Source organism: Salminus brasiliensis, chromosome 20 (genome assembly GCF_030463535.1).
Source record: "Salminus brasiliensis chromosome 20, fSalBra1.hap2, whole genome shotgun sequence".
Classification (NCBI taxonomy): domain Eukaryota; kingdom Metazoa; phylum Chordata; class Actinopteri; order Characiformes; family Bryconidae; genus Salminus; species Salminus brasiliensis.
Genome location: NC_132897.1, coordinates 29776206 through 29795632, shown reverse-complemented (window position 1 = coordinate 29795632; position 19427 = coordinate 29776206). Strand labels below are relative to the sequence as shown.

The 19427-nt window shown below is 38.0% G+C and overlaps 2 protein-coding genes across 4 annotated transcripts in view; both read right to left on the bottom strand.

Annotated features, from left to right (window-relative positions):
* The window catches only part of LOC140542097 (probable E3 ubiquitin-protein ligase HECTD4), an 87827-nt gene extending 78936 nt beyond the window's left edge, over positions 1 to 8891 (bottom strand). For 2 of the 3 annotated variants that reach the window (XM_072664932.1, XM_072664933.1), the window contains exons 1-3: positions 8270 to 8891; positions 2784 to 3397; positions 373 to 462 (exon numbers count right to left, since the gene is read on the bottom strand). In XM_072664932.1, coding sequence (XP_072521033.1) covers positions 373 to 462; positions 2784 to 3397; positions 8270 to 8416 — 851 coding nt within the window. In that variant the 5' untranslated portion in view covers positions 8417 to 8891. Of the gene's footprint in view, positions 1 to 372; positions 463 to 2348; positions 2412 to 2783; positions 3398 to 8269 lie in introns of those variants that run through there. The other variant, XM_072664934.1, reaches the window with a different exon arrangement.
* Positions 8892 to 13799: 4908 nt separating this feature from the next.
* Positions 13800 to 19214, bottom strand: LOC140541970 (acidic phospholipase A2 PA4). The gene is made up of 3 exons (XM_072664783.1): positions 18950 to 19214; positions 18602 to 18734; positions 13800 to 14039 (listed from the first exon to the last, which is right to left on the bottom strand). Exons 1-3 carry the CDS (start codon positions 19203 to 19205, stop codon positions 13901 to 13903), a joined length of 528 nt encoding a protein of 175 aa, XP_072520884.1. The 5' UTR covers positions 19206 to 19214; the 3' UTR covers positions 13800 to 13900.
* Positions 19215 to 19427: the final 213 nt, after the last annotated feature.

Below are 19427 nucleotides of genomic sequence, written 5' to 3'. Positions count from 1 at the left end.
CCACAAAGAACAAATCTCATTATCATAGAAGTAAACATTTTGATAATTTCATCAGTTTTTCTCCAGCAGCATTTTGGGTTAAGAAATACTATATTTCTGCTTGCTATGATTGTTCAGAACAGGCTAGAGTCCTGGAGTTAGCAAAGTAGCTGTTTTTGCTGTTCTAACGCAAGTATTAAATACTGGCAATTAAGAGGTGATGATTTTAAACTGGTGTCCTTAAATTAAAAAAAAAAGCACAAAACTATGCAGAAATCCAGCCCTCAAAGATTTCCCCACCCCTGGTTTAAAACAATAAAACATTGTATTTATAACAATAAGATTAGTTTTCCCACTAACAGTACAAAACAAAACAAACGTTCAAAGCCAGACCTATAAAGGACATCTGCCACAGGAAGCTGCCCAAGGTCTGTTTGCTTCTGTAGCAGGTGAACTGTGTGGATGAATGTCTTCAGTGATCCCCTAGATGCAGAAATGGAAAAAATAAACAGCATGCTCACACTCAAAAGTAACAACATTGACGTGCATCTTAGACATTAGACTTTACAATGGAAATACTACACACATATGAACTGAAATAAAATGAGTAAATAAATTTAGAAAAATTATTAAAAAGTTATAACTGACATTATAGACATTTCTTCTGCTATACAATGAAAATGGTTTGAAATAAATAACAAAAACTTTCATTTTCTGACATTTTCATCTAAATGTATTCAGCAGCTACATGCATTGGCACCTCTTGTTTGAAAACACACATTTTTCAAGGTGCACAGGTGTACACTGCTTAATTGTTTAAATAATAAACACAATGGCATGGAAAGACTTACTCCAAAAAGCAAATCCTTCTTTAACTGTTCTAAGCAAGATTTCTTTATAGCAAACTTGTAGTACTAAATGACAAAGATTGTAGTCAGCCTATGAGATTTTTAATTATTGTTTGGGACATTCTGTGTTGCTGATTTGCTTTTTTAAGGCCCATTGTATGGACAAGGTTTTTCAACAATGTTAAGGTTGAGGGACTGTGAGGACCATGGATTTTTTTCAAATGTTTGCTTAAAAAATGCTCTGTTATTTAATAGAATCATTCCTCCAAATGTTCCACCTGCCACTGGCAACGCAAGCCTAAAAAATAACCTCCCATAAACAGGACTTGTTTCCAAAAATGCACCAGGCCATGTTCCTTTAAAAAATGTGGTGAGGACACATGAAAGGTTTATCTTCAAAACAGGTTTGAAAAGTCAGGGAATTTATAAAGATTTAAAATTTGCATCACCTGGCCTCTCCAAATGATAATTGTGATTACGCTAAAGACCTAACACTGGGAAAAAGTTTTCTCCCAGCTCAAAGCTCTTGTGGTGCCTAAGCTTTTGCATGGTGCTCCTATTTTCCACACTCTAATATTGTACAAAACAAAAATAATACAATTATAGATCTTGCTCTATAAAAAAATCAACACATTTTGGAGATAAGTTAATCTTCTACTCACTTAAATATTCACAGCAAGAGAAGTTTAAAATAGGGTACCCGAACTTTTCAGTGTCACTATAGCTCTGAGAAGAGAAGTTCAAAATAGGGTACCCAAACTTTTCAGTGTCACTATAGCTCTGAATGTCTACTCTTAATTTGAGACCTGGGGTTTGCCTATGAAGGCTACATTCACTGTTAAACAGGATAAACCAAAATGAAGACCAGAGTCCATAAGATAAAAACAAACAAACAAACAAACAAAAAAAACAGCCAGTGACAGCAACCTTCAGGTCAGGGTTGAACGTCTCTCAATCCATCATTTGAAGACTGCAAGAGGCCATACGCAGTCATAAGCAGTCAGAATTGGACAGCCAGACAGGAAATAGTAAAGAAATGTTTGTGATATGAGTATTCAGTGATCAAGCACGATAGAAGTAGTGTCATGGCTTAGTCTTACAAGGTTGCTTCTGTAATGGATTAGTTACTCTTTGATCCATTACTCTTTGACTATTGATGTAACACATGATGGTTGCAGTCTACAAAAACATTCTATTCACTGTGATACAACCAATTTAATTAGGAGTAACATCATAAAGACCTCAAACCAACTGAGCAGCAAAGGGTATGTTCCAATACTTATGTCCACTCCACATAAGTTTCTAAAGTTGTTTAACACATCTTTATGTATAAATCAGGGGGAAAAATAGTTTTGTTGTGTAAATCGTGTCAAATGTAAACCCAAAGTCCAAATGCCTTCCTTTGTACAGAAGAATTTAACTCACTTTCTGGGACTGTAGGGGTGTGTGTGTGTTATTCAATGAACTACAAACAAACATTAAAGAAACAATACACACTTGCACATTACATACAGTACATACATATTTTCGGTTGGAGGAAAACTTCTGAAGGCACAATTTTAGAGTGGAAACAGGAGCACCATGCTTAAAAAAACAAACAAAAAAAACAAAAATAAACATCCCGGTCCTTCAACCACCTTTATCGCACAAATACCTGCACACATATGACCTTTAAGGAAAAATTACAAGGCTAAAATATGCATCCTCACAACAAACTCAGCATCAGAAATTCTGGAAACATCAGAAATGAAAATAAGGATAAAAGACGCTTTCTACATTTCTTCTACATTAATTAAATGTAAAATATATCATATTTTGACCCGGGGTGTTCAAACTTTTTCATGTCACTGTATGCATGACATTTACTGGGGTATTTAATCCAACACAAGCCAGGTACTGTGGAGCGTTTATTTTATCAACCTAATAGTATGACTGATATTTTTAAATTGTACACACCTGGCACATGCTAGTGCCACAAGTGCAGCAGCTGCATTCTCCCTTTGCCTCTGGGTTAATAATGGTCGTTCCTGTGCCAAGACTTCCCCGCCCTGTTTATCTCCCTGCTCCAACCAGGTACACAGCAATCCCTCCAAGCCATTGAGGCAATCAGCAGGCTCCTTTCCCAGGCTAAGTGGTTGGCAGTCACGCAGACAAGCGAGAAGTACTTCGGCAGTGACACCACTAAGTGCTGGGTCATGCCGAGTTTGAGACTGCAGCAGGGGGAAGACGAGTAATAGTCCCACACGGGATGTAAAAGGGGCTTGGTCTGAGCTGGGAGGCAGTGGTGAATGGTGGTGGTGAGAGAGATGATGTTGCTGTTGTAGGAGGCCCTGCCGCTTCAGGAGGGCTAGTGCCTCATCATCAGCTCCTACTCCAGCACCGGTAGCTGCTGCTGCACCTTCTCGCTCTTGCTGCTCCTCCAGGGCCAGCTGCCGCTGTGCTCCCCACAGGCCACGCAGAGCATTAAGCCGATACTCCAGGAGGCGGGCATATGCGTTGCTCTGGTTGCCACAGACTGCACGCAAACGGTCAGCTAGCTCCACTGGGTTCTTGGTCTCAAATGTCAGGATCTACACACAGAGGTAAACTTGCGTGTTACAGCATTTACGGAGATATTCTTTTAAAAACATTTAAAGTGAAATTTTACCCTTTTTAAAAATGTTCTGGATCAGTCAATAATCACACAGTAAAATGCAATTCAGAGTTGCTGGATATACCATTCTGGAGAATTCTGCATAGCCAGATATGTTCACAATAGTAATAACAGAACTATGCATCAAAAACATGAAATGCTACTTCACACAAAATTCTTACACTGCCTGCCTCGGGGTCGGTCACGTGCCGCGGTGCGCAGGACTTCTTGAGGCGGAACGGTGTTTCGCCTCAATTTGACTTTACCCGGACTCTATTGTCATCAGGGACTTTTATGTTGATATTCCGGTTGGTTTCTGCCCTCACGGTTCTGTTTCTGTTCACGCCTTGTTAATGTGTTTCACCTGTGGGCTGACATGTTTAAGGAGGTCTAGCGCAAGCAGCCAGTGCCAAGGATTAACGCTATAACGCTCCAGTACTCTAATTCCGTAACGCCTTAGGTTCAGTAGACCTTAGTGTCCCACTAAGTCCAGTGTGGGATCTGTGGCACCGTGGTTTAGCGTGGGTCCGTTGGGTATGCCGATAGCCTCGTAGCTTAGAGGCTAACCTCCTTAGCTTTGTGTAACCTAGCTAGCTACCGCCCAGCTCTGACTTTCAGCTCTCTCGTCGACAGGTTCAGGAAGGGCTCGTTCAGGGGACTTAGCCTTGCTCCCGTAGCTTCTGGTAGGAAGCTACGTCTCGGTCTTTGGGATAAAGACAGTCTCTAAGGATCCCCGGTACTCGTTCGGATCGGTCGTTCAGGTTCGGTAGCGGTTCCCTCAGTTCTGGAGTCTCGTAAGTTCTGTAGCGCCTGACTAGCGCGGTTTTCAGTTTATTGTCCCTGTTTTCACTCAGGCACGGCCTGTTGGTTTTGGTTAGCGGTTTCTCTTGCTCATACCTCTCCCTGGCTCGCCAAGCCTAGCCCTCGTCTCGAGTCAGCCCCTGGTGTGCTCTTTTCATTTTTCCGGTTCTGTTGTCACTGTTATTGTTTCGTTCAGTATTACACCCTGTTAAATCTGGCTGCTTTTGTTTGTTCTGCCCTGTTTATTTTCTCAAACAAACTCTCTCGCTTTGGTCCATCCCCTGCGAGTGTTCACCCTCTTTTGTGTCAGTCCCAGCAGATCATGACAGAACCATGTAATATATTATTTAAAATGCATGATGAGCACACATGTACTTGCGCAGTATTACATTATTAATATTACACAGGTAAACTGAAAAATGCTTCTTTCATGTATGGGTTTAACACAACCACATATAATGAAATGCTGGGAAACCCAGTGCTGTAAAAATGCATTTACTCTATTCCCAATTCCTACTATTTTTGCATGCCTTATGGCTCCATGGGAATTTTAGTTTGGGAACTTTGGAAATATTCCAAAATGTAAACTTTTTAATGGAAATTTTAGGAACTTTGGGAAACTATAATAATTTATTGGAATTAATGGAACATATTGGTAAATTTAAAGAAATCATTTAATACACTATCAATGATGTACCATTTTTGTCAACAGCAGACAGGAAGGCATAAGAATACAAATAAATTTACCATGGAAATTAAATAATTATAGATAAAATTAAGAATTTATGGGAATATTTGAAGTTAAAGTTGAGAAACTTTTTACAGCTGGTAAAAGTAAGATGATTTCTAGAAACCTGACACTCACAACTACTGAAAGCACACATTTGGACCAAAGGACTACCTAAAGTAAGGTAATATTTTGATGAGGTTCATATTTGTATTGACAGTAATGGCATTGAAACATTTAAGCAACTATTAAATCAATGTGTTATCTTAGTTGCTTACTAACTGGTAAATCAGAAAAGCTTAATCAGACTAGTTTACTAGCAAGAGGTTAGCTACCTATATATTTTTGCCTCAATGGGTTTCTGTAACCAAGATTTAATAATTATTCATTAATAACATCAAATCAAAAAGTGTATTTTCCTCTCGAGCTAGTGCTGTCAGGTTTCTAGAAATCGTCTAGACATATGCTGTACATATGATGGAGGAATGAACAGTGAATGCAGGGGGTGTGGTCTTAATAGTCATTCAGTGTGTGCCATGTGCCTTGTATTGAGGAGTAGCTTTGCAATTCAACATATCGAGCAAACATATAAAGCTTTTAAATTATCATTTCAGGAAAGAAATGTTCAAAACCTATATCACCCATGCAAACAAGTAGTTACTCCCTAAACAAATACCTAGTTCTGCCACCCTTGTCAGTAACCACTGCAATCAAAATTTGCAATAACTTAAGTCTTTTACATTGCTGTGGAAGAATTCATGGTTTCATGACAAGTTGTCCAGGTCCTACAGAACCAAAGCTGCCCAAACCGTCACACAACCACCACCATGTTTATCTGCTGGTATAATGTTCTTATGGTGGAATGTGGGGTTAGCGTTACACCAGATGTAATGGGACCCATGCCATTCAAAATGTTCCATCAGTCTACAGAACATTATCCCAGAAGACTAAGTGGTCACCTAGATGATTGTTTTTTGGTAAATGCAAAAAATCCTCTGCTTTGCACCTTGCAGCTTTTCCACTGATGCCATTTCTGCGGAGTCTTGTGGGAGTGTGTACATTGCCCTTAACTGAGGCCTGCAGTTTTTTAGAGGGTTGTCTTGTTTTTTTTTTTGTGACCTCTTGGATAAGTCGTCCATGCACTGACTTCCACGTTTTCTCCATTTAATAATACTGGCTCTGACTGTGGATCGCTGGAGATCCAGAGCCTTAGTAATAGCGTAATCCTTTCCAGATTTGTTCCACATCCATACTTTATTATTGTTATTTTTTTTAAATGTGCCATTGTGTGCTATTTTCTGAGACCTTATAGACTGCTTCACATGGCCAAATAGGTCCATGGCCAGATGTATTTCTATTTAAGTGACGTTCAGATTCAACAGGTCTGGCAGTAATCATGCTTGGGCATGGCTAGTGAAATGGAACCAAACTGTCAACTGAATATGATTTAGTAGTAAAGGGGACTATTACTTTTTTCACATGAGTGATATTTTGAATACATTTTTACAAGGCTTGATCATTTAAAAGTTGCATTTTGCCAAATATGCAAAAACAGAAGAAATACATTTTTACAGCGCTGTATACAGTAAGCTCAATGTTCAGTTGCATTAATGTGTAAACAAATCCTGCCACTTTGGGTATGTCAGATTCCATTTCTCACTAAGCCAACACCAACATGCATGTAGATGCTGATATATATATAATGTATCCAATTTATATTATGTTCATTTCTTGTAACTGACTAAGCTATATCAGAAGTCAGCCATCGATTACAAAGAGTCCATAAGGCTAACAGCATCCCCCATTATGTCTTTTAGCTGCATAACTTAATATCGATTCCACATACAAATGTGCTGGTGCACCCTAAATGATCCTTCCTACGGGTATTCAAGAATAGAAATGAAATGAAATGAATATCAGATGGACTTCATACCCAAAAACCAACACCCACTCTTTAAATGGGCTCTTTTTTTACCTTTAAAAACCAAATGGTAATTTGTTTTAGTTATTTGCAATGTTCTAAATTAATATATTACTGACAGACTTTGGATTAGTAAAGCATAAAAAACACCCTGCTTTTCACAGAATAATGTAATCTTATGCAACATTGTTATTTGTATTGAGTTAGCTCCATTAGTACAGTATCACATTCACATGCTTAGCTTATGTGACAAATCTCCACTGTTCACGTGTCAACCGTTACTGTTCATTGAGAGGCTCTGGCAGGGTACCTAAGCCTTCACTTTTTGCCTTTGAATTGAATATATAAATTACTATGATGCTATTCTACTAGTATAGCATCAAAAGGTTCAAGGAAAAATAGTGCACCATCTGTTGGACCTCTAACACTTGGACTTTTTATAAATCTGGAAATACTAAAATTGTGTCTTATTCTCTGTGTCCTTCTGATTGCCACTTCTTGTTTTTGCTATCCTCAGCCCACTATTAACAAGCTCTGATTGGGTTACCTTAGTCCTTAGAAGGCTCAGGTTGCAAATCACTGCAGACTCTGCCACTCTCAAACTACATTAGGTTGTATGGGGGATGACAATCAACTGGGCTGAACAATAAAACAGTTTAACATTACCATGACATTAACAACTGAAACTAAAGAGGAGTTTTTGCAAACAGCAGGTTAAGTTTGTCATTTGGGTTGATAAGGCGAAAGTAGTATGAAACATCAAAACTTTCTAACAATAACAGTTTTCCCATTTGTGGAGCTGCAAAACATTGATCAAAGGAAAATACGTCTGTTTCACACCCCCAAAAGCTAGTACCTACTATCCATGCTTTATAATACATCTCTGTAAAATGACTGATGCTTAAATTATACAAAGTAAATAGTTAAATAAATTGCCTAAGGCAACTAGCTTGCAAACTCATCTATTGAAAAATCACCTAACTAGCCAGTCAGCCAGTCAGCTGATAACTGGCTACGCTGCCTGACTAACTTAGCTAGCTCGATTAGCTAACCTTAGATAAGCGAGCTAGCTTGCAAGGGCTAGGTATAGCTCAACACTACAGAGTTAGCTAGCTGTCATGTAGCGCTAGCTAACTGCTTACACATATCAGACGGTGACATCGGTGTTTTCAGGCAATAAACTAGCCATCGATGTAAACCATATGGCATATACCTCTAGCTATATATCTTCATATATTTGTTTCAGATCTGTGAAACAAATGCTTATATACCGCACCTAACCAACCGGCCTTATTTTACCACTAACACCGGCGTGGTAGCTAGCTAGTAATAGGCAGACAGTGTCAGATATAATGGGTTACCTCCTGTTCGGTGTCCCCCTGCTCAGAGACTCCAATTTCGCTGGGTAATTCGGCGAGGTCTGTGACCCGAATCAGTCCATCGTGAAGAAAAATAGTCTCTTCCTTTACGGATAACCACTGTGATGAATCCACAGCCCCTGATCCCATCTCTCTCTCCCCCGAAAAAAACACTGAAGTTCAGGAGCATTAAAATGCAGCATCCAAAATAACACGTTTTATGCGGTGGCTTGCATTATACTGGCAGTCAGCAAAACGCGACAGGAGTGTATTGCTGATGTCAGCAACGACCGTCTATCCAGAGCAGCTACAATAAACGTTCGCCACTTTAGCTGGCTAGCTTTCCATTGACACTGCAGACCGACTAGCTTGTCTGTTCAAGCTATACTAGCTAGCTAGTGTTTTCTGAAATGTGGGCGTGACACAGACACCTAATGCACTGCTCTCACACAGTCAGCGTTAAATCCTTTTTTGAGTGGAGATCTAACCGTGGGTAATCCGAATATGCTATCAATAGGCATTAGTTTACCTTGCTCAGGTTATTGGTAGATAGCTAGCTAGATAATAAAACCCGCACAGCTGTCAGTGAGACGCCATATTTTCCTAAACCAGGTTCTCCCAGTGTGCACTGCGGTTTTGTATTCCACACAACACCGCACCAACTGTTAAAACTCGCCAAAATAATACATTAATAGACAATCAACTATCCGTAAAAATATATTGTTTGTAAGTGTCATGATTGCGGTGCTATAATGTTACCTCTCGCTATCCATCTGATATCATTCGTGCTATATATATTTGAATAACGGTTGTCCTGGTATAAATTTGTCATAGTCATAATGACGACCAGAATTGGGTTGCATGATGAATATATGTCTTAAATGACAGAGTGAGATTACTACTAAACACTTTCTTTCTGTCAGTTAGGTTCATCTTAACACTAGCGCGCTTCTAGGAACTAGAGCACGTTACACAGAATTCTGTGACCGTAGAGGCCGCATTTGGAATCATTGGCCCCTGTGCCCTACGCCAAAGCGTATCTATACTCTCCAGTCATTAGTCATTACTAATGTTCCTCAACACATCATATGTATTATGGGTGTACAAAAGATTTTACAATGTTTTTGTTTGTTTCTTTTTTCTCTTTTTGTTGAGAGAAAATTTTTTTTTTTGGTGTGGATTTAATGTGTGTGATTCCTGGTGTTTTTATATGTAGAAAACTGCGACTTAAACTCTCGTCAGCACACACTTGTGAAATTAAAAGACCACATAAAAAGTAAACGTTTTTCGTGTAGATGTTAAAGGAAGCAAGGAAAGCGAGAAGCTGAAGCCCGTCCGAGTAGTTTACGTGGTCTGCATAAGACACTAATGAATGTGAACAGATATCCCGAAACAGCGCCCCCCACGGTCACAGATTCGATTACTTGCAGATTTCGCTGTAGCACAAATATTGACTTTTTCTAGTATGGAACAATAGTGCCACCACATGGATGATCATCCTGAACTGATGGTAAAAAATTACGGAACCTGCAAAATCTGCTACATAATATCATAAATCTTATTTACGAGCGCACAAGAATGCCATCACAAAGTCCTATTTACTAGTGTTAAACTCGACGTATATCCTATTGTTTTATTATTACTTGTTCTTTTACCTTTTTTGTTTTAATAGAATTTGTTGTTACTAGCCAACTTTGAATTGCTTGATCTTCTGCTCTAACTGGTTTGATTAGTTACGTTTTGTTGTATTTCCTAGTGTCTTAATATGTCTTTGTTTTCTCACTTTATGTACTTGCTTCACCTTTTATTTTCAGTCTCTTTGCATTTACAACCACTTCAGTGTACTTAGGGTTTAAATAAAGGTGCACATTTTGATTTTTACAAAAAGCTGGGTGTTCTGGAAAAGCTGTGGTAAACCATATAATACAGGTAATACAACCAAAAGAAATAGCATAACCTAAAAATCTCTAATACCAAATTCATGCTCTACATGTACAAATAATATGTTAATAATGAAACTATCTAATCTAGTGAGATGATCAGGTATACAACAATATTTCTGTTGCTTTGAATTTAAACATGTCAAAATTCAGCATACAGAATATTTAGATAGTTGCAAGACCCTGTATATTCAAGTTACAAATCAGAAAAGTTTTATGTGTAAGCTCAGAACACTTAAAGGCAACAATTCACTTGATCTGTCAAACATTAGGAAGTATAGAATTCATCCCATTATTGTAAGGGAACACAGATACCAGATATCATCCCTGCCTTGAGTTGTTTAGCAAGGCCCATAAAGCAAAAGTGCTAATAATACAATAATAATAATAATAATAATAATAATAATTCTCACTTTTGGGTACTACTTGGTTGCATATGAGAAGACCACAAAATAAAAGTATTTTACTACCACAATATGTCTGAATACTGTTATATAAGTGTAAGACATTTATGTAGGACAAACACCATTGTTTTGCTTTTCAATATATACCACAAAAACATAGCACATAAAGAATTCATATTTTTATTGTATATATAAATTGATCTTACTTTATAATTGGCTCTGCTTAATCTTAGCAGGGATACTGTATATTTCCTTGGATCAGGGCTCATACAATTATGAACAATTCTAATTTAACATTGATCTTTAGGTGCTCTAAAAGAAATAGATAAAATGTGCACACAAGAACATGTTCATTTAAAATATCTTTTGTGGGTGTGGGATTTTTGTTTTTACAATTTAAAATCACAATGTTTGTGCTGTAGGTTGATCTTTTTTCATCAGTGACAAATCTAGCTCTGCAGCCTTGTAAAGGTCAAAGACAGCTTTATATAAAGCAATGAAATGATATTATCTTGCCACTTGAATAATGGCAGGAAAGCATATGCTTGCATTATTGTTAATTTACAAACCTTACAGTTGTGTTACATTCTTTGATATTTTGCATTTCAGTGCAGGAGAGAGATCTAAATTTTCCAAGCAGAACCTCAAGGATACTTGCTTTCTTGAGTTGTTTTAAATAATCAGTCAACCTGGAAGGAGAAAGAGGATTGAGAAATGGAAGAGTAAGGGAAGAATGATCTGTGATCTAATGCAACTATACTTCAAAGTTCCTCATTAGTACAGCTAAAATAAACAAATTAGTAAATTTTTTTCAGGGAAAACATTTACCGTGAAAAGTAGAAATAGTAAAAGTTTGGCTGCGACACCTGTGAATTTATTTACCTGTATGTGCAGTTGCAATGGTAGATTGTAGTTGACTCTGTCTTGTGATGTTTTTTTTTTCATCGGTCGGCTTCTGTACATGCAGTCATCCAAGGATCTAACTGGACCGCATGTGGATGGGGTTCCTTCAGATGTTTTTTTTTAAAAATCAAAATTAAAAACTGAAAGCATAGATATAAACCTTAAACTAATGCCAACTTTAGATATACAGGTATACTAGCATGTAGCTTCAGGTCACAGTTGTTATGATTGTACAAGCTACAGGGGCTAAAAGTTCTAACCAAAGTTTTTAAAGTATTTCTTTCATTTAAAAAAAGACTACTTAGTTAATGTGGCATTAAAACAATAATACTATTATTGCTGTTTTGGTTTGATTGTGTGTAATTTAATTGCTTTGCTGTCTTATAAAAACAGGAAAAGGTCATAAATAAGAATATATAGAAGAGCAAGAATATGGAACATATGGAACAAAGAATTTACCTTCACAAGTAGAGTTGGTTTTATTACGAAGAGAAGAACAGGGTGTTTCATTTGTCTTAGTTGAAGATACCATATTTTGTTTCAGGAGAGATTTCTTCTTTGGATTAATAGATCTATGTGCTGTGGTCATTCTTTCAGCAACATGGTGCATTGTCGAAAAAATCCTTAGAGGCTTGTGTCTTTTCTTTACATAAATGGTTTCGGTGGCTTCCTTTGAAAGTGATACGTTGACTAGTGATGTTTTAGGGGACAAAATAATGTCTTTCCAGTGTGTGCTTCTAGGATTTTTACTTTTAGTTGGCATATGTTTTTCTGGAGTTGGTTTCCTTCTCTTAGGTGCTTGAGTGACATTAGGTGATTCATTTTTTGAATTGCTACCTTTGATTTTTTGCTTTGGAAGCATAGCTGGCATGGCTGAAGGTATGAAACCGACAGTAGGACTTGATTTATTTTTTACTTGGAATTTGGAGGACAGCATAGTTTTTGTGGAGGGTTTTATTTTGGCCTTCTTTTTGGGTTGTGTCTTGTTCACAAATATTTTGTTAGTCCTTGGAAACATGCTGGCCAAAACATTTGGAGATTCTGTAGCAAGTTTTAATGCATTGTTCTCCTTGCAAATCATGTTCTTCTGTTGTTTTGATTGGAAGTTATAGTCCATTGGAGATACATTGGAGTCACAGTTCTGTTTTGACAAAGGTTCATGAATCATCCTGATTTGCATGGTGGTATTTTGACTTTGAGATGTGGTTGTCTTTCTTTTATTTGTGTGACTTTTCTTCAGTGAAGTAACCATTGGTTTTTGAGCATTAAATCTTTTTGCCTGAGACAGCATTGTCTGTATATGCATGATTTTTGTTGGTTCAGGGGATTTAGTGATTTGATGTATATGCTTAGTTTTATGAATTGCATATGTTTCCTGGTTAGTTATGGTTGGATTCTTCCGATGAAAAAATGTTGAGTTATGGATTGAGAGTAAGTTGGGATGAGTTGTGATTTTCCAATGTGGTGTCCTTGGTGACAGTTTCTTGCTTTTATCAAATCTCTCCTGCATCTTTTTACTCAAAAGAAATGCTGGATCACTGCTCCTTTGACCTTTTAATTGTTTTTGTCTTCGTTGAGCTTTGTTGTTTTTTTCCTTGCCATTAGCTGAAGGTATTGCCTCATTAATTAGTGGTTTAGAGATGACACTGGATTCTGGATCAGAATTTGAGACATTATATGGTATGGGATTTTTGAGGATTGCAAAAGGTGCGTCCTGAACTGATGTACACCTGTAAGGGAAGACACACAAGCCCAAGATGTCTCAAGGCAGTCACAGAAAATCTAATACAGAAATAAAGTAAAATTATTACACACAATGTAATCACATTGCTGGGACATGGACGAATTACTGTGAGAGAAGAAACATAGTTGTGTTGCCAGATACAAGCAAAAGCAGCCAAGGAAATAGGAAAGGTCAACACATGAATATCAAGTAAAGATGCTTCAATTCCAGTGCTTTGCTAGTCTTTATTCTAGTAGTTATTAATACAGAACTACATATTGATATTTGTCTTATTATTGAGGTATAAAATGGAATCAATCTGACCATGTCTAAGAGCTCTTCGCAGGCTGCAAATTCGATCATAAACTCTGTAAAATGTTATAAATTCAAATAAAATAAAAACAAATTTCCTAGACAAAATGAAGTGTGCTTCTTTCATTATGTGTTGGACAGTGGCAGATCCAGGGCATTTTGACTGAGGAATTTGCTATCTAAAAACTGCTGTTTGCTTGTCCACATATCAGAGATTTATTTTTTACTATGGATATTTCTTACTGTGTCTACGCTGACATAATCTGATCCTAGCTTTATACAAATGTATATTTCTATAATCACAAAATATATGAATAATATTTAATATTCAATATGCTCTATTTTTCAAACCTCACATTCCAAACCAGTTCAGTTGAGTGCAGCGTCTCTTCTGGATAAGATCAAAGCAGCGGAGTTTGAGAATATGGAAAAAAGTGTAGCCCACCATATTTGAGACTGAGTCATTAACATTGAGAAGACACTGCTTAAACCTAAGGGCATGAGAGACAGAGACAGGGGGAGAGTTTTAGACAACATTTACACGAATTATGAGAAAACATTATGCCATTATGTCATGCCAGAACATACTTCACATTAATATTAATATTAATTGGAAAAGGACAAAGGAATAGATTAAATAGACAGATAGATATATAGTTTGCAATGTAACTTTATGCTTTCTTCAAAAAGTATTTTAATAAATGGTCTGACTGCTATATTTAGTTTATTTTGATACACTTACAGTTAGGGTATTTGCAATCTCTAAAATACATTTAGATTTCCTTGTGCAGTTATTACAGTAAAATAGAATCTGTACTAAAGAACAGTACTGTACATGTCCCTGATGACAAAATATACTAACCGTAAATTTTAAAATTGTTATCGCAATTGTTATCCCTTGGCTTCTTCGTGTTCTTCCGGGACCAATAACTTAATTTAGAAATAGCTTAACGTCGAAATTTGTTGCTTAGGTCTTGTAAATGGGATGGCTTTTCTATCTTCTACATTTCAGACCTTTTCAGATATTAAAGGCTAGATATGCATTTCCTGAAGAAAATAAAAAAGTAAAAAATGCATGTAAAATGCAAATAAAAAATGTGATATAGTTGTTGGTTCTTAAGGTCTTGCTAGGTCAAAGAAGAGCTGTACCAGAAACGTTTGACTACCAAAACCTTTGCTCAAAAATGTTTAGGGCAAAATTGCATCCAATATGTTTCACTATTAAAGCTGTGTGTATAAACTTTTGTCTAAAATGTTGGGTGCCAAAAACTTTACCCTTTACCATTATCCAATATGGTTACTAATAATGCTGTGTCCACAAACGTTTGGAGAAAATGCAGGGTGCCAAAATGTTTGCTCAATACATGGGGCAAATCCAATATGGTTAGTTAAAAGAGCTGTGTCCACAAACATTTGGCTAAAATGTACGGTGCAAACAGACACACAGACAGAAAATAATTGTAGATAGATAGATAGATAGGCAGACAGACAGACAGACCCAGAGTTGTAGAGGGACAAGCAGACAGAGTTGTAGAGGGATAGACAGTAAGACATACAGCCCAAGAGTTGTAGAAGGACAGACAGATAGATAGGCAGAGAGTGGAAGATGGATATAAAGACAGGCAGAGGTTCTAAAGCCTCTTGAATATGAATAACCGGTTTAAGCTTGTTTAAACCCAATAATAAAACCCAAAGTTTTTCTTTGAAATCTTATCCCAGAAAATAGAAAAGTCATAGCCACCATGGCATGTATAAGACCTATAAAATTCGAAAGGGATTTAATATAGACAAGAAAAAGAAACTTTGTGAACAATTTTTAAGTCGGCTGGCCAATGCGTTGTGTGTGAGTGTGTATTCAAAGTGATTGCTTTAGAGTTTGATGGTTGCTCTAGGTAACTGCATTGGAGTTGCTTAATGGTTGCTATGGTGTTGCATGGGAGTTTCTGTGATATCTTGGGTGGTTGTTGTGGTATCCCAGGTGGTTTCTAAGTTGTTGTTACGTGGATGCTAGGTGGTTGCTATGGTGTTATTAGGTTGTTGCTATGGTGTTACTAGGTTGTTGCTATGGTATCCCATGTGGTTGCTAGGAAGTTGCCTATGGTATCTTAAGTGCTTGCTAGGCAGTTGCTATGGCATCCAAAGTGGTGGCTAAGGTGTTGATAAATGGTTGCTATGGTGATACAAGCCAGTTGCTATGGTATCCCAGGTGGTTGCTAAGGTGTTGCTAAGTGGTGGCAATTGGTATGCCAGGTTGTTGCTAAGGTGTTGCAAGGTGGTTACTGTAGTATCCCCGGTGGTTTCTAAGGTGTTGCTTTATAGTTTCTAAAGTGTTGCTAGGTGTTTGTTATGTTAATGCAGGTGGCTGTTAGGGTGTTGCTGAGTGGTTGCTAGGCTGTTGCTGTAGTATCCCAGTGGGTGGCTAAGCTGCTGCTAGGCGGTTACTGTGGTATTCCAGGTTGATGCAAATGTGTTGATAAGTGGTTGCAAGGCAATTCCTATAGTATCCTTCCTATGATATCTTATGTGGTTGCTAAGCAGTTACTAATAACTATTTTTCTATTGATTAATCTTTTGAATATTTTGTTGATTAGTTGATTAATCTAAACAATACATTTCCCTCAAACAGTTAATAAAGATTTACATGTAAACCTATTAATGTAGGTTTAAACAAGAACCACCGTATATTCAGCAGTGCAGTAATACATCACTTTTATAACAGTGCTACAAAAACCAGATTTAAAAGCTTTCCTACCAATGGTTAAAAAGGCTGGTGCATACCTAATGCAGACACGAGACCAAAGTGATGTAATCGCTGACAAAATGGCGTCAAAGTATATGGACGCTAGTGTCTGTGCCTCAAAAAGTATGAACATCAAGCAATGTGGACAGTCCGGTGCTACGGCACTAGTTTTGAACCAGCCTAAATAACTAATAGACAACAGGTGGTTTTGTCGTTTTCGTATCACCCATCCTCTAGAACAGCGCATGTGTGTATTGTCCTCACGTGATTGTACGTCATGCAAGTGCTGCTGTTGAATGCTTTCGAAACTCTGCCCAGTGTAAAAAACACCTGTTTGTACAGGACATGGCATCTCAATACATGGAAAAGAAAGAGAGAGAAAACAGTCAAAGGGGTTAGGAGGAGCACTGCCAAATAGGAGGCATTTACAGTGGGACAAGGCTGACCCAGAGGGCAGGCACCAGCAACCAATCACGAACAGACTTGCATCAGCAGCAGGCAGACAGCAGGGGGCAGCTCAGCACTTGGGGAAAGAAAGGAGAAATTTAAGGAGTTTGGAGTGAATTTAGGAGTATGAATAGACCGGTGTATGGCTTGTTAAAAAAGAAGATTAAAAAGACAACAATAATGTAATCAGAGTAGAACAGAACAGTGTTAGTATGTAAGCAGCATGCAAGGAAAAATGCACAGTACACTGGTGGATTATCTGAGAGCTTGTGCAATGTATATTTCAATCTAGATTTAAACACTGAGAGTCCTGAACAGCAACGGGAGGTTATTCAAGAGTTGAGGGGCTTTATATAAGACAGCTCTTCCCTCTGCGCTGCTTCTTGGTCAGCATCCTGTGAAGAAGAAGAAGAAATTCCCCAAGACACTGTGGGGCCAAACTGTTAAGAGACGTATAAGTCAAAGGTGTATGTTATAATCAATGAGGAATAATCAAGGAGTAATGTGGACAAATGTTCTAGCTCCAGTGAGCAGCTGCATTCTGAACTAGTTGGAGCCAACCAGAAGGGCATTACAGTAATCCAATCTTGAGGTTATTAATGCATGCACCAGCTTCTCATCATCCTTTAAAGAGTACATATTGGACTATTTGGCACCTTTGTCTGTCTGCCTTAATATTTAACCCTCTACAACTCAATTCAATTCTGTCTGTCTGTCTGTCTTTCTATCTATCCCTATCCAACTCTGTGTCTGTCCATCCACAATTCTCTGTCTGTCTTTATATCTATCCCTCTACAACTCTGTGTCTGTCCATCCACAACTCTCTGTCTATCTGTCTGTATACCTCTACAACTCTGTCTGTCTTTCCCTCTATCTGCCCCTCTACAACTCTTTCTCTGTCTTTCTAACTATGCCTGTACAACATGTTATCTATCTGTCTGTCTTTCTATCCTTCTATAACTGTGTGTGTGTCCCTCTACTACACTTTATTTGTCTGTCCCACTACAACTCTGTCTGTCTGTCTGTCTTTCTATCTATCCCTCTTTGACTCATATCTATCTCTTTGTCTTTTCGTCCTTCTACATATCTCTGTCTATCTGTCTATCCCTATACAACTCCATGTGTGTCAGTTCATTTATCTGTGTATCAATTTTCTTTCTGTCCATCTATCTTTCTACAACTCTCTCTCTCAACTCTGTCAGTCTATCTCTCTGCAAGTCTCTGCCTGTATATCATTCTCTGTCTGTCTCTATACTGTCCCTCTACTAGTCTATCTTTGTATGACTGTCTGTCAATACCTTTACTATCTTGCTGTCCATCTCCCTATTGTGTATCTGCCTATCTCCTCTTATCAACACCTTATCAACCTGAAATACCATAGCAACCACCTAGCAACCACGTGAGATATCATAAAACCCCAATGGGCCAACATAACAACCACTAAGCAAGTAACAACCTAGGATAGCATAGCAACCATCTAGCAACTTTATAGCAACCACTTTGGACACATGCTCATACACACCACACACACAACTTTATTCACAAACTAGTCTATATTAAATTTTCATTTTTTATTTTCTTTCATTTTATTTTGCTTTGCAAACACTGGTATTTCTTTCAGAAAATGCATGTCTAGTTATGTATTATTATTTGCAGTCATAACTACCTATAAACATAGTCTGGCACCTCAAAGTTCAATGCATTTCAGTTCAATGCATTACGAAATATTTGATGTAATTACGTTTGATGTAGTTTTTAACTCAACGTCAGAAAAACATGCAGGTTGAAAATGAATTACGACTTTAAGGAGTCTTCCTGTAGGCTATGTCTAATATGGAAGGAATGCAATGCGCCAGCAGCAGTCACCTGTGATCACAGTTGCAGTGAGAAATGGTGAAGAGGGTAGGATTGAAAACGCCAAAATTCACAGTGAAGGGGCGAATTACGTGGCTGCAGTGGTCGTGTTCTCGGCAGCATCTGTCCACGTGCTCAAACATCCCTAAAGTAACAGTGATACATATAGAAGTTATACACAATGTAAGTGAGCGCTCTTAAAAGCTCTCAATTTAAAGTTAAATTAAAGTTGTAAACATTTTTAATGATTAACTTGTTTTTACACAACATTGATTTTGCTGTGCGTGCTTTACATGTCACATACAGCTAAGTTAACTTGTTGACGGCTTACATCTAAAATATGCTTGAAGAATGACTCACCCAGCTGCTCGTAAGTCCCCGCGCTGCTTCCGCGGCCACACCAGAGTGTCCCAGGTAAAATCCAAGCGCGCTTTCGGCGATTTTTGGATCCCACCTGACGGCCCACGTCCAGGTTCCTCCTATGCCTCACTAAATTCAGAACTGCATTTGACTTAAATTCACACGGAGTGCCAGGTTTCAGAAGCAGACTTATATTGGGACGTATAAACGGCGTCCCATCTGAATCCCAAGTGCTATCTCCACGACAAAATGTCATATACGTTTGAATCAAAGTTGCTTCGTTGCTTATCCAGCACTCCTCCAGCTGTTGGTCCGCTGTCCAGATTGTCCAGTAAAAGTGCAGAGATGCGGTCGCCGATGGCCTACAAAGAAAACTACACTGAGTTCGCCCAAATACTGATTTCGTGTAAAGACAGAAAGGCTCATAGTTTTGGTTTCTGGTGTCTAAGATTAGAGCTGTGGAATAGCAGATTATCAT

Coding starts and splice junctions, on each gene's coding strand:
- LOC140541970 (XM_072664783.1), bottom strand. CDS start 19,205: ATGACATTTTGTCGTGGAGATAGCACTTGGGATTCAGATGGGACGCCG. Junction 18,735..18,949: donor GGGGACTTACGAGCAGCTGG/GTGAGTCATTCT, acceptor CTGTTACTTTAG/GGATGTTTGAGCACGTGGAC. Junction 14,040..18,601: donor CACTGCAACTGTGATCACAG/GTGACTGCTGCT, acceptor TCATGCCCTTAG/GTTTAAGCAGTGTCTTCTCA.